Below are 15,997 nucleotides of genomic sequence, written 5' to 3'. Positions count from 1 at the left end.
AAAATCAGCCAGGATTCCTGGTCATGATCTCTATCATGCTGGAAAGTACCAAATGTGGACATTGGGTGAAAACAGGATCAGGCTCAAATGTGATGATTCTTGTAATTGAATAGCCACTAACAGTAAAGAATGCCCACTTGGGTAAGGTACCACAGGGTTGCTGATACCCGTGGAACTGAACCCCTGCAAGAGTCACTGGTTTCAGCGGGGTAGAATATTAGTAAAATAAAAGAAAAACAAACTGGAATCATTTGTAAACAATTAAAAACAGAATTGAACATATGATAAGATGTAGGAAAATCCCTGTGTTTCCAAATCTTTAATCATTTACAAACATTACGCTGCACAAACACCATAGTTTTATACAGATGTTTAGGACAAAACTCAGAGAAACTTAGGTCAGAATTATTTTTACATAATGATATTATGTTTGGCCAAACCACAAAGAAATGCACCATAGCAACAGTGTGCATCAAACCAGATCATTGGATGTGTTTGGTATCACTACACCTCCACACAAGTGTCATGCTTATTGAGGGGAAAACCTCTTAACCTTAATTAATGTGCAGATAATTCTCAGTATTACCATTTTATAAATAGGTCCATGTACACTGTTGTAATCTAATAACAATAACTTGCATTTATATTGCACCTTTAATGTAGAAAAAATGTCCCTTGATGCTTCGCAAAGGTGTAATCAGTCAAAAATCTACACTGAGCCAAAGAAGGAGATATTAGCAGATGTGACTAAAAACTTGGTCAAAGAAGTGGGTTTTAGGGAGGATCTTAAAGGAAGCGAGGGAGGTGGAAAGACGGAGAGATTTAGAGAGGGAATTCCAGAGCTTAATGCCTAGATGGCTGAAGGCACAGCTTCCAACGGTGAGGCAAAAGGAGTGGGTGATGCATAAGAGGGCAGAGTTGGAGAAACGCAGAGTTCTCAGATGGCGGTAGGGCTGGAGAAGGCTGTAGAGATAGGGAAGGGAAGGCCATGAAGGGATTTGAACACAAGGATGAGAATTTAAAATTTAAGGTGTTGGGGAGCGGGAACCAATGTAGATGAGCAAGCAAAGGAGTGATGGGTGAATGGGGCTTGGTATTGGTTAGGATACGGGCAGCAGAGATTTTGATGAGTTGAAATTTATGGAGAGTGAAAGATGGGCCAAGAGAGTTTCGGAAAAATATATCATTTGGACTGATGTCATTACATACTCGTATAAACATCATACCGATCAACTATTCTTTAAAGAAAGAACTTGCATTTACGTAGCGACTTTCATGTCCTCAGGACATCAAAAGTACTTCAGTAGCTGTGAAACACTTTGGGAAATGTAATCAGTGTTATGATTCAAGGAAACACAGAAGCCAATTTGCACACAGCAAAGTCTCGCAAGCAGCAATGAGCTAAATGACCAGATAAGCAGGTGAACTTGCCTGCTCTTCTTAGAATAATGCCATTGGATCTCTTACATCCACCTTGAGCAGGCCTCAGTTTAATGTCTCATTGCAAAGACAATACAGCGCTCCCTCAGTACTGCACTGAAATGTCAGCCGAGATTATGTTGTCAAGTCTCTGGAGTGAGGCTTTAACCAACAACTTTCTGACTCAGAGGCGAGGGTGCTATCATTGAGCCAAGGCTGACACCAAATCAAACTTATGGCACAATGGCATGATTAATAATCAATGGGAAATTTTTACACTTTCATCTTGAATCAATCATATGGGACCCTACAAATGCCAATTTCAAACAATTGAGAATAACATCCTTACTGATTTGTTTCAGTGATTTTTCAGTGATTATTTCTATCCAAATAATCAAAGATTACTGCCCCCTGAAGTTCTACCATGGGATACTGGCAAACATCAGTTTAATGTGTTCATCTGAAATTCCTCTCTTCTATTTTAACGGTGATGTTAGACTATTTAAAATAAATGGGTTGGCCCCTCCACTGAAAGGAATTTCCAATGAACACTGGTATGTCATGGCTATTTCAGACCCATGGTTTACTATATTGGGTTGATGGTTTGTAAATATTTTCGTTTAATATATCTTTTCCATGCTCATCACGGGGTTGTGGAGGGGAAGAATATCAGTAGTAAGAAAATAAATCACTTATCCAATGGGTTCAAGACAGGAAAATTGGGCAGATTTTAAAGGGGGATGGGGGGGAAGGAATAAACTGAATAGTCTTGGAGCTATTCAGCGTTAAACTCAATGGAAAGGAAAAATCTAGGCCTTAATTTCATCAAACTTTTAAATGTTTATCCATACTTGTGATAACCTTGACTGTGGATTATTTGTTGATTACATATGTTTGCTCCATTAAGGCAAAAATGTCACTGTTTCTCTAAAGTTTATATTTTTCTTACCAGCTCTCTCTACAAAGGTCAAGCAGCTTCAAGCACTTTGACCGCTCAAAGCCTCCATCATCGCCATTGGTTAATGACCAAGAACTCAATCTTAATGAAAATGTAAGTATAATGGACAATTCTGTTGCAAGATTTTAACTGAATAAGTGATCTGATTTTGACAAAATAGAAGGGAGGTTCTTAGTAAGCACCCTATATGTACCAGTCGTTCTTTCTCTTTTACTTCATTTTTTAACCGTCCTATATTTTCCATGGGGCTCTCTTTATCACAAGGCCTTCTGAAGCAGGATGTACCAATGCACAGTTCATAGTATCATAGTAGTTACAGCATGGGAGGAGGCCATTCAGCCCATCATGTATGTTCCGGCTCTTTGAAAGAGCAATCCTGTTAGTCCCATTCCCCTGCTCTTTCCCCATAGCCCTGTAAATTTTTTCCCTTCAAATATTTATCCAATTCCCTTTTGAAAGTTACTATTGAATCTGCTTCCACCACCCTTTCAGGCAGTGCATTCCAGATCATTACAACTCACTGCGTAAAAGAATTTTTCCTCATGTCACCTTTGGCTCTTTTGCCGATCACTTTAAATCTGTGTCCTCTGGTTACCGACCCTTCTGTCACTGGAAACAGTTTCTCCTTATTTACTCTGTCAAAACCATTCATGATTTTGAACACCACTATTAAATCTCCCTTTAACCTTCTCTGTTCTAAGGAGAACAACCCCAGCTTCTCCAGTCTCTCCATATAACTGGCACCATTCTAGTAAATCACTTCTGCACCCTCTCGAAGGCCATTGCAGCCTTCCTAAAGTGTAGTGCCCAGAATTGAACACAATACATCAACTGAGGCCTAACCAGTGTTTTATAAAGGTTTAGTATAATTTCCTTGCTTTTGTAATCCATCCCTCTATTAATAAAAGCTCAGGATCCCATATGCTTTTTTAACAGCTTTCTCAACTTGTGCTGACACCTTCAAAGATTTGTGTATGTGCACCTCCGGGTCTCTCAGTTCCTGCACCCTCTTTAAAATTGTACCATTTAGTTTATATTGCCTCTCCACAGTCTTCCTACCAAAATGCATCACTTCACACTTCTCTGCATTAAATTTCATCTGCCATGTGTCTGTCTATTTCACCAGTCTGCCTATGTCCTCCTGAAGTCTATTACTATCCTCCATACTGTTTACTACATTTCCAAGTTTCATGTCATCTGCAAACTTTGAAATTATACCCTCTATACCCAAGTCCAGGTCATTAATAGATACTAAAAAAAGCAGTGGTCCTAATACTGACCCCTGGTGAACACCACTGCATACTTTCCTCCAGTCTGAAAAACAACCATTCACCACTACTCTCTGCTTTCTGTCCCCTAGCCAACTTTGTATCCACACTGCCACTGTCCCTTTAATCTTGCTAATAAGTTTATTATGTGGTACCTTATCAAATGCCTTTTGAAAGTAGATATACACATCAACCGTATTACTCTCATCAACCCTCTCTATTACTTCATCAAAGAACTCAATCAAGTTAGTCAAACATGATTTTCCTTTAACAAATCCATGCTGACTTTCATTTATTAGCCCATACTTTTCCAAGTGCCAATTAATTTTGTCCCAGATTATTGTCTCTAAAAGTTTCTCCACCACTGACGTCAGGCTAACTGGCCTGTAATTGTCGGGTTTATCCCTCTCCCATTTTTCGATCATGGGTGTAACATTTGCAATCCTCTAGTCCTCCGGCACCATTCCCATATCGAAGGAGGATTGGAAGATTGTGGCCAGAGCCTCCGCAATTTGCAGCCTTACTTCCCTCAGGAACCTAGGATGCATTCCATCTGGACCGGGTGACTTTTCTACTTTGAGTACTGCCAACCTTTGGAGTACCTCCTCTTTATCTATTTTTATCCTATCCAATATCGCTACTAGCTCCTCCTTTACTGCTGCAATGGCAGCATCCTCTTCCCTAGTGAAGACTGATGCGAAATATTCATTTAGTGTCTCAGTCATGCCCTCTGCCTCCACAAGATAATCTCCTTTTTTGTCCCTAATCAGTCCCACCCTTCCTTTGACTATTTTGAATTCCCTTTTATGTCAGCCACTAATCTATTCTCAAAATCTCTCTTTGTCCCTCTTATTCACTTTTTTAGATCTCCTCTGTATTTTCTGTTTTCAGCCTGGTTCTCTACTGTGTTGTGAACCTATCATTAATCCAACTCAATCAAAGGGGGCTACAGTTGTGGTGGGGGTCAATTAGTTGAGCTTGTATGTTTGAAATGTAAGCAAGTGGAGTAAATCAAACAGGTATTCCCATTCCCCCCCCCCACCCCCACAACCTACAGAAAGACCACCCCGGTTTACCTTCTCCACACTTACATGTTAATGGGACCTAGCAGGCAAGAACCTAACTGAAACCAGCAGTTTCCCAACAGAAACCTTCTGGCAATTAAAATCCCCCATAGGGACGCATCAAAGTTCTCATTGTTTCCTCTTTCTAATGTTTGAATTTAATGCCAGTTGAGTAGCAACATACTGGTTGAAAGTACCATTTTGATAATTAATGTTTCAGTAACTAGGAAAATATTACAAGTGAAGTTCACAGCTCGGTATCCCATAATTTAGTCTCCGTGGTGTTGCAGCCGTGAGCTATCATATACTATAATTATTGTTACTAGTGAAAATATCTGTGGATATAAATTGTATTGAGCGATATTAGCCATGAACGAGTTAAAGCATTCACATAAAATAGCTTTGTCCGCTCTTAAAAAAGGTGATAACCTATTTTAAAATAAATAGGTTAATGCCTTGTTAGAAATGCAGACAAAACAATTTCATACAACTGCAGTAATACATCCATTAGTAATATCATAGAGTACAATTTCAAACTGTTAACCAGACATTAGATTTACTTTCAGGCAGGAATGACTGACGCTAAGGTAGCTGGTACCGAAGAGGCTGCCAAATCTGGAAGCAAACTAGGAAAGAAATGGCGAGCAGTTATTTCACGTACTATGAATAGGAAGACTGGTCGAATGATGGTGAAAGCTTTGGCAGAAGAGCAGGTAAGAGCCACTTCAGGGTTCCACATTGTCAGCACAACTCAAACTTTTGGGGTGTGATTCTGTTACGCTGTGAATTTCCATTAAAATGAAAGAAATTGCTAAAACTTCTGGGTAGAAAATGATTCATGCATGTGTACAGGCTTGGCTTGTTTTGTTTAAAAGAGTAACGTCCATTTCTCAAAGTGCCAAATTGTTCATGTCCAACAAGAGATTCGTACCTTGAAATTAGGCTTTTCATATAAAATTCCTACGTCCGCTATTTTATCAGAGGCGTCAACCAATTTATTTTAAACAGGTTAGTTAAGGTAGTAGATGACGGAATTTCAAACAATTGTTAATATTCATACATATACTAATTTTCAAAGAGACAAATTTTACAGCCAAGGTTTATAGTTAGAAGAGTGTGCACTGATCTCATTGGAGATGCAGGATATCATCAAACCTGCCCCCAACAAACCTTGTAACTTTAGGGAACATCGAATATGTTGCAAGGGTTTGTACAGAATCAGATATACCACAGCAGCTAATTTGGTGGACTTTCAATAAAGCTTTTGATTGGACTACTCTTAGCTATTCTGGGAACTGAACCTTCCCAATAACTGATCAACATGAAGACAATGGGGGAGATTTTCAGGCCACCCACCGGTGGAAATGGGGTGGTGGTACCTCGAAAAGGGTGGGATATGACTTCCCATCCTATTCTGGTTGATGGTGTGGCCAGCATTATATTGTTAATGGCCCACAGCCATGCGACCAGAGCACCCACCTGAGTCAGCTGATAGGCCCTTTTAATATGCCAATCAGAGTCCCATGACATACAATGGAGGTACTTGATGCATGGCCTACGATTGGGCTTCTGCAAACTGAGATAGATCTATCTACCCCTGGCACGTCATTTCAGTGAAGCATTCCACTTAAAGAAGAGAGTTGACAAAACTCAACACAGATGCACAGTCTAATTAATTATCATTGATCCTCTTCTACGGTCTTCATCCCTCCCCATGAGGAGCAACCTCGCATCAAACCAATTATAGAGTTGTGCAGGTCATCACTGGAATTTCTCTGCAGTTTTATTTCAAGGCGAAGTTTGATAGTAGAAAAAGGTTCAAACCTCTTAAAGGAAAATTTAAGACTGATGTCAGGAAGTTCTGCATACAAAGGGTGATCAACACTTGGAATTATCTTTAGGATAGTGTGGTGGAGGCAAAAACTTTGGAGATTAGTTAAGAGACAGTTACAGGAAATGATGAGGGGAACAGCTATACGTTTTGATCATAAGATATAACAGATCGGGAGGATCATTCAAAAGGTGGTGAAATATAAGATGTGGTTCATATATTGACCTGTTGCCATCTTTCATCCCTCAGAGTGAAAGTGGAGAAGAGAGCCCCATGTCTCCAAAGACACCTGATGACCTTATGTACTTGAGACTGGGTGACAGGGCCTCACACTCATTCAGTGAATCAGAAGAGAATCTCAACAGTCCACTCAGCAGACAGGCTTCAAGCAGTAAGTAAAAACAGTAAACAGCACAGAGCACAAACCGAGTACCACAGAAATATGCAAAAAAATGTTTGAATGTTCCCTTTTCATCATTTCTAATTGTTGTTTAGAAATAGATATGAATCTGAGCCTCCTACTGAAAATTCTCTGAACTGACTTTGGTAAAACTCAGCCAAAAAACAATTGTTGTTGCAGTTTGGGCTCTAAAAAATGTTCATCTTTATTTTTCCAATGGTAAAAATTAAAAGTGGGAACTAGCAAATGTTTATACTTTTATGATTGAGGCAAAGGATCAAATTATGATTGTAATGCCCTATCTTTATTCATCCTTAGCGTTCATATTTACTGATTTAAAATTCATTGGAGATTGTAACAGGCCAATGTTCTCTTTTCTATTCAGTATATTTTGCAATATAAACTTGATAAACTTCCTTCTGAGATTCAATCCCATGGTCTAAGCAGATGTGTTCATCCACATACACTTACCCTGAAATGTATGCATAAGAGAGGTCCCTTAGTCCACTGCACGGAGGCAACTCTAGGGACATTTAGAAAGAGCGATCTAGGAAATGATGAATTGATGGAGTAGAAGTTTTAAATTAATAGCCAATTGTGCTTTGATTTTTTTTTCATGATTGTGCTCAATAAAGTGAGTGTTACAAGTTTAGGTCTTGCCTTAGATATTTTCTCAAGTATAGCACTGCTAATCATTCCTATAAATAGTCTGAACATCTTAATTTTGGGGTGTACCAGTAGTGCGCAATATCTAACAATATGATAGCATAACTTAATCATGGTGGTCTGTGGAGTAGTTGTCCTTGTGCATCTATATTAACCTAAGAATATGTTTTGAGTTAACTTTCTTATCCTCAAAAGACAAATAGCATCTTAGTTTGACGCTTTGATTTCTGACACCATCCATCCTTTTGGACTTACTGGGTAAAATTGCAGATGCAGAGTTGGATTATTTTGCAGGCATACATCAAACAATGTGAGATTCTCAAAACATTTCATTTAAGACCCATAACAGGCATTGGAGAGACTTTCATTAAGTGATACATTGAATGGTACATAACATAGCAGGGTTAATTCCTCTCATTGACTTGCATTGTGTTGACATGGGATTAAAATGTATGCTTCTTAACCAGGTGGAGACCCATGTACCCCAGATTCTGATCTCAGCAGCAGGGACAGTGTGCAATTAGACAACCTTCCTCCTCCATACCTTGGACCATTCTGTGGCCGTGCCAGGGTCCACACAGATTTCACCCCAAGTCCATATGACATTGATTCTTTAAAACTCAAGGTAAGACTGAGAGTCAAAAGTAAAATACTGCGGATGCTGGAAATCTGAAATAAAAACAGAAAATGCTAGAGAAGCTCAGCAAGTCAGGCAGCATCTGTGGAGAAAGAAACAATGTTAATGGGCTCGATTTTCAGACATCCGAGCGGGTGGGTTCGTGGCGGGGGGGCTGTGAAAATTGGGGATTCCCGGGGCAGGTCCGGAGCCCGGCTCCAGCCGCCCACTTCGGGGTTCCCCAGTGATGTGCTTAGACGCGCGCGCAGCGCCCGCATGCGGGACTCCCGCCGGCAATTAAAGACGGCAGGATGCCACTTAAATCAATTAATTGGATACTTCAGGTCGTTAGCAGACCTGATTTGTAGGATATTTTAGGAGGGGTGGGATTTTCATCTAAATTGAGAGTGTTTTCCGTACTGGGGGAAATGCTCCCAGTTGAAATGGATATGTTGCAGCCACCAGCCTGTGGCAGCTGCAAAAGTCCATATGACAGGTGGGGGGGGGGGGGGAGACCCTCGCTCATTGCAGGAGGCCACTCTGTCACTTTGGACAAAGTTTAGCCTCCACCACCCTCCTCCGAACACTAAAATTCACCAACTTGCAACCTCAACCCCGGTGTGCGGACTCATTTACCTACCTTGCAGACCCCCTCAAACTTACATCTTCCGGATGGGGGCCGCCGTAGCTGCAGTCATGACCTCCTCGGAGGGCGAACAGCATCACCAGCCTCGCCGGTCACGCCGTCCACCTCTGACACGAGGAGCTCCACAACACAGTGCTGTGACACATCCACCTGTACAGCAGGAGGGAGGGCAACCGCAGAGAGAGATGCGTCGCAGAAGGCACTACCCTCGCTACATGGTCTACAGACCGAGGCTCAGCTTCCTGGACCTCTCTGAGCAGCAGTGCACACGGAGGCTCAGAGTCACTCGACATGTAATCGTGGACATCTGCAGCCTCCTTCATGCCGAGCTGCTCCCGGCTGGCCCGAGCACCGTCTTCTTACCTGTCGCTGTCAAAGTCACCACTGCCCTCAACAACTTCTCCTCTGCATCCTTCCAGGGTGGCACCGGGGACATCGCCGGCGTCTCTCAGTCGTCTGCACAAAAGAGCCCTGCAAATACACCTGCACCCACTCTGCAGTGACACAATGGGTGGCATCAGTTGTGGGTTTTCACGGTGATCCTCAGGAAAGGGCATTATTGGACAAACCAGACAAGATTTGCAAAGACGTGGCAGTAGTGGTGACAATATAATATGTAATGTGAGTTGATCAGAAATCAAATATAAGTAAAAACCATGACAAACCCTCAAACACCCTTGTGCATCCCCTTCATGCTCATGACACATTTGCCTTACGCTTCCTACTACACATATGTGATGTATGCCCTGTGGCTGCAGCACAGGTAGTGGCAGGTTGGGTGAGGCTGACCGTGAAAGAGATCCATTAGAGGGTGAGTATGAGATAGAGCCATGAGATTGTATGAGGATTGGGTTGAGTGGTAGTGGTGGGATGAGTACTGGCGAGGTGAGTAAGTGCAGGTAAGATGAGGATTAGCTTTGAGTGGGTGTGAGGAGTGATGTGATAGAGTCGTGTTGGCAGTGCAGAAGGAGATGTGGGGTGGGGGCATTGATGTGGCAGATGGAGTGTAGGGGAATGAGTAAGTGTACTCACTTCGGCTGACCTACTTAGGTTATTGGAGCGCCTCCTGCACTGTATGCAGGTGCGTGATACATTGGTGGTGCTGGTGACCTCCTCTGCCACCTCAAGCCAGGCCTTCGTGATGGCAGAGGCAGGCCACTTCCTCCCGTCCGCCGGGGAGAGGATCTCTGTCCTCCCCCTCCTCCTCACCCCATCCAGTAGGACCTGGAGTGAGGCATCATTAAACCTGGGAGCAGCCTTCCCCCTGGGCTGCCCCATGCTCTAATTTTGGCTCCTTTCTGCAGCATCAGTCAGTGGAGGACTGCCCCTTTAAATAGGGCTCCTCCAGCTGACAACCCGTAATGGGGGTGCGCAGTCCGCCCGCTGCGCAGCTTTCCAGCACGAAACCTGGAAGCCAAGGTAATTGCCTTCAATTAGGCTGCGATCGCGTGCGGAGCATCCCAAATTCAATCCCCGCTGCCAACCCGCCTCCCTCCTAATATCGAGCCCAATGTTTCAGGTCGAAGACCTTTCATCAAAACTGGAAGATGTTAAGACAATTAAAGTTTTTGAGCAAGTTCAGAGCCAGGAAAAGGGAGGGAGGGAGGGGAGGGGTGGAAAGAACAAAAGGGAAGGTCTGTGATAGGGTAGTGGGCACGGGTGATTAAATGACAAAAGGGATGATGGTGCAAGGCAATGAAAGTGGTAATGGGACAGGTTAAGAAACAAAAGATTGATCAGGAGTGGCTGTAAATGGCAGCAGCAGAACCATTACCAGCACTAGCTGACCGAAAAATGGGAGCAGTGGTTATGATCTGAAGTTATTGAAATCAATATTGAGTCCGGAAGGTTGTAAAGTGTCTAATCAAAAGATGAGGTGCTGTTCCTCCAGCTTACATTGAGCTTCATTGGAACAGTGTAAGAGGCCGAGGACAGAGAGGTCAAAATAGGAGTGGGAAGGGGAATTAAAATGGCAAACGGCAGGTCAGGGTCATGCTTGCGGACGGAGCAGAGACCTTCAGCAAAGCGATCACCCAATCTGCGTTTGGTCTCCCCAATGTAGAGAAGACCACATCGTGAGCAGCGAATACAGTTTATTAAATTGAAAGAAGTACAAGTAAATCGCTGTTTCGCCTGGAAGGAGTGTTTGGGGCCCTGGACGGTGGGAAGGGAGGAGGTGAAGGGGCAGTTGTTGCACCTCCTGCGCCCGCACAGGAAGGTGCCGTGGGAGGAGAGCGGGTATCGGGGGTGATGGAAGAGTGGACCAGGGTGTTGCGGAGGGAGCGGTCCCTTCGGAATGCTGAAAGGGGAGGGGAGAGGAAGATATGTTTGGTGGTGGGATCGCGCTGGAGGTGGCAGAAATGGCGGAGGATGATACGTTGAATGTGGAGGCTGGTGGGGTGGAAGGTGAGGACAAGGGGGACCCTATCATGGGTTCTGGAAGGGAAGGGACGGGGTGAGGGCAGAAGTGCGGGAAATAGGACGGACATGGTCGAGGGCCCGGTCAACTGTGCGGGGGATTCCTCGGTTGAGTAAAAAGGAAGACATACTGGAAGCACTGGTACAGAAGGTGGTATCGTCAGAACAGATGTGATGGAGACGGAGATACTGGGAGAAGGGAATAGAGTCCTTACAGGAAGTGGGGTGGGAGGAAGTGTAATCTAGGTAGCTGTGGGAGTCGGTGGGCTTATAATAGATATTGGTTGACAGCCTATCCCCAGAAATGGAATTAGAGAAGTCGAGGAAGGGAAGGGAAGAGTCGGAGATGGACCATGTGAAGGGGAGGGAAGGAAGGGTGGAAATTGAAAGTAAAGTTGATGAAATTTTCCAGTTCGGGGCAAGAGCAGGAAATGGCACCGATACAGTCATCAATGTACCGGAAAAAGCGGTGAGGGAGGGGACCTGAGTAGGACTGGAACAAGGAATGTTCCACGTATACCACAAAAAGGCAGGGATAGCAGGCATTGTAAGACTGAGAGTGATCTACTGCTCCCTGTAGTTTGGTGTTCAGGAGCATATTACTCACTGAAATCATGATGTAGGAGAAAACCTTAATGTCTCTGGTTAGTACAGATGATGGGAAGACTTTATCCATGCACAATCAGGTAGTCCTATTGGTGTGCAATCAGTGCCTAACTTCATATCATTTAAATAGCTGAACCTTTATAAAACATTGGTTAGGCCTCAGCTGGAGTATTGTGTTCAATTGTGGGCACCGCACTTTGGGAAGAATGTCAAGGCCTTAGAGAGGGTGCAGGGTACCAGGGATGAGGGACTTCAGTTATGTGGAGAGACTGGAGAAGCTGGGATTGTTCTCCTTAGAACAGAAAAGATTAAGGGGAGATTTGATGGAGGTGTTCAAAATCGTGAACGGTTTTGACAGGGTAAGTAAAGAGAAACTGTTTCCAATGGCAGAAGGGTCAGTAATTAGCAGACACAGATTTAAGGAGATTGACAAAAGAGCCAGAGGCGACATGAGGAAACATTTTTTTATGCAGCAAGTTGTAATGATCTGGAATGCACTGCCTGAAAGGGTGGTGGAAGCAGATTCAATAGCGACTTTCAAAAGGGAATTTGTTAAATACCTTGAAGGGAAAAAAATTACCAGGCTAGGGGGAAAAAGCAGGGGAATGGGAGTAATTGGATAGCTCTTTCAAAGAGCCAGCACAGGCACAATGGGCCGAATGGCCTCCTTCTGTGCTGTACCTACTGTTAATTGTATCCATATCATTTATATCAATTAGTGTCTCTTGTATTCATTTATATTAAAGCTAGGGTGTGGAGTGGGGAATGTTGATCTCTGTGAATAAAGGCTTGGAAGCAACTGAAGATCAGGCTCTAGTATTCTATCCTTCACCACCTGGCTAGCCAATTTATTATATGATAGCAGAGGATGGTTGCCTAAAGGTGGAGGTTGGAAACTACAATTTTTTTAGACATAAAAAAACTTGAAAGCCTAGTGGCCATTGTGGAAAATGGCAGAAAGCAAGTTTAAATTGTCAAGGTACGATATCTCTCCAATGTTCTCGGAGTTTGAACAGTATGACCAGTAGAAGAATGCGGTTGATATGTGGACATGAGTTACTACTCTGCCAAAGAGAAAACAAAACATGGCCTTGGCGTTGTCACTTCCGGAACGAAGTAAAATCAGAAGTAAAGTATTTTCTGAGATGGATGCAGATCTTTTGGATAATGATGAAGGTTTTACCTTTCTAATAGAATTTCTGGTTCAAATCTACAAGAAAGATGACCTGTTAAGTGCCTATGAAGCTTGGTCAGCATTTGATAGGTTTCGGAAAACGGGCTGTCATTCAATGGAAGAGTATATCATGGACTTTAACAAATTGTACAAAAGGTTGACAAAGTTCAAATTGGGAATCCCTGGATCGGTACTAGTGTTTAAATGACTAGATTGTGCTAAGGTGTCTCATATGGACAAGCAACTGCTCCTAACTGGTGTCCAGTTCTCGGAAAAGGAGACTCTGTTGGATCAAATGTCTGCTGCCTTAAAAAAAACTCCTGGGGAAACAGTCATTCCCTTCAGCCTTCATGGAACAAATGAGGCCTTCAGCTGTGACACAAAGAGTAGAAGATTCAATTATTACCAGATTTCGAAATGTTCCAGATACTAAACACAGGGGCCGGACCAGGTTTCAGAATTTTTAAGAGACCGGACGCAGGTGTCAATGTGAGGTAAAGATTAAAGACAGCCAGATTGGTGATGAAGGCAGGTACAGAAAATCCAGTTATATCAACAGAAGACAAAATTGGGACAGTAATAACAGGTGACTGAATTCCAGGAATACCCAAGAAAAAATCAGTAGATGCTTCAGATGTGATTCTAACTATCATTATGAAGCAAATTGCCCAGAGCGAAGACACAGGGTCTTTGAAATGACGCATGATGAAAGTAGTTCTGAGGAAGAGGATGAAGATGTTGATGAATATGAACAGATTACACTGGCCACAAGGAGTTTTAATCCTGTGATGAATGTATTCGTCGCGGATTCCTAAAATTGTGCAGTGTTAAATAATGCATGTATTGCAACTGTATGTGGGGTAGATTGGTTAAAATGTTATCTTGATTCACTAAGTAGTGAGGATCGATGCAAGGTTAAGGAATATAAAAGTTCTACATGTTTTATGTTTGGAGATGACAACACCTTGAGGTCACTCAAGAGAGTGGTAATTCCATGTAAGATAGCTAGAGTAAGCCATTTTATAAATACAGATGTAATCTCCATTCCTATGCTTTTGGGTAAACCTTCCATGAGAAAGGCAAAAATGAAACTTGACATGGAAAACGATGAGGTAATTATTTTTGGGAAATCGGTTGATTTGCAGTTTATCCAGTCAGGGCATTATTGTATCCCCTTAATAAAACTTGATGTTTCTCATCAGTGTGTTAGGCAAGTAATAATGGAATCGGGTGATAAGGATAAGAGAGAAAAAAAACAAATTGTCTTAAAGTTACATAGACAATTTGCCCACCCTACTTGTCAACGTTTAAAAATCCTGCTAAAAGATGCAGGTGTAGTTGATGAGGAGTATAATGTGGAAGTGCCTGAAGGGATACTTGACCATATTAACTCTTTATTAACTCACTTAACTCACATGATAGGATTAGCCACAAACACACAGTAAGCACAATTGTGTAATTACGTTTGAGCCTTGGTATGTTGATAATTAAGCCTAGTACAGCCTGGCCTTCCCTTAAGATAAGGATATAGCTGACTACAGAAAATAATAAGAATAGAGTTGATGAATGGCCATGAAGCCTTGAGACTGGCTCCAGCCCTACTGATAACGAGAAACAGGAATGTGGAGAGAAAGAAAATAACTGACATCTGCTCAGGCCTACATGCAAGGTAACAAGATGGCTATGGATGTTCGGGGGCAGGCTCACTACTTGATTGACCAACTACCTGAGCCAATAAAGAATGTACATGTACGCCCATATTCTGTAACAGGTGGGCGTTGTCTACTGAATTGTATAAACATGAGCTGTTTCATTCACTCGGCGAAGTTGTACCCTCAACCATTGTTTGAGGTGCACTTCCACTTGTATACAAGTTGGGGTTCAATAAAGTTTCTCCTTGTACTACTTTGTTTGGGTGTAAATGCATTTGTATAGTGTTAAGTTTCAACAATACAAGGCTAATAGAAGAGATTAGTGAGAATTGTGAAATCTGTAAGATGTATAGATGGATGCCCCCATGCCCAATTGTAAGTGTTCCATTAGCACATGACTTTAACAAGATAATTGCCATAGATCTAAAGGTATGGGACAAAGACAGAAATGTTTTCATCTTACATTTTATTGACCTGGCTCTGAGATTTAGTATTTCTACACTAATATATAGTCAGGAGAAGAAGGTTATTCTAGATAAAATTATGGAAAAATGGATAGGGACTGGACTTGGGACACCAGCAAAGTTTTTGACAGATAATGGAGGTGAATTCGCTCACGCGGAGTTCAGAGATATGTGTGAGAAAAAAATATAATTGTCATGAATAGAGCAGCTGAGAGCCCTTTTAGCAATGGCCTTTGTGAAAGGAATCATGCTGTGATTGATAGCATGGTGCATAGAATTTTGGCTGATCGAACAGAGTGTAAATTGTCAGCTACCCTGGCATGGGCAGTTCACACAAAGTATTCTCTTCAGATGGTTGGAGGATATAATCCTTACCAACTAGTCTATGGGCGCAATCCCAAATTACCTTCTGTTCTTTGTGATAATCCTCCTGCTCTAGAAGGTACTACAATTAGTGCCATTTTTTCTGAGCATTTAAATGTTATGCATGCAGAGAGACAGGCTTTTATCAAGGCTGAGGTATCAAAGCAAATTCATAGAGCACTGAGGCATCGTATTGGACCATCTGAGACAGAGTTCAATTCAGGAGATTTTGTTACACTATAAAAGAGAGGGTCATAGGGAATGGAAAGGCCCTGGTAAGGTAATAGGTCCTGATGGTCAGACAGTACTTGTCCAACATGGCAATCAAACCATTAAGGTTCATTCCTCACGATTAATTGGAATTAATTATAAAATCTTGGACTCTGAGCAATTGATAGAAGTAAACGAGGCACCTTGTGCCTCAGATGTTCATGATTTTTTTTGATGAGGTT

At 42.4% G+C, this 15,997-nt stretch overlaps 1 protein-coding gene across 2 annotated transcripts in view; it reads left to right on the top strand.

The window, feature by feature from the left end:
- The window catches only part of sash3 (SAM and SH3 domain containing 3), a 64,515-nt gene that overhangs the window by 33,990 nt on the left and 14,528 nt on the right, over positions 1-15,997 (top strand). The window contains exons 2-5 of one of the 2 annotated variants that reach the window (XM_067997008.1): positions 2,372-2,470; positions 5,276-5,422; positions 6,790-6,931; positions 8,074-8,231. In XM_067997008.1, the coding sequence (XP_067853109.1) occupies positions 2,372-2,470; positions 5,276-5,422; positions 6,790-6,931; positions 8,074-8,231 (546 nt within the window). Of the gene's footprint in view, positions 1-2,371; positions 2,471-5,263; positions 5,423-6,789; positions 6,932-8,073; positions 8,232-15,997 lie in introns of both variants that reach the window. The other variant, XM_067997007.1, reaches the window with a different exon arrangement.

The sequence above is a fragment of the Heptranchias perlo genome, chromosome 15, assembly GCF_035084215.1.
Source record: "Heptranchias perlo isolate sHepPer1 chromosome 15, sHepPer1.hap1, whole genome shotgun sequence".
In the NCBI taxonomy this organism is placed as follows: Eukaryota; Metazoa; Chordata; class Chondrichthyes; order Hexanchiformes; family Hexanchidae; genus Heptranchias; species Heptranchias perlo.
The sequence above is the reverse complement of the archived record's forward strand: the minus strand, read 5'-3'. Positions and strand labels throughout refer to the sequence as shown.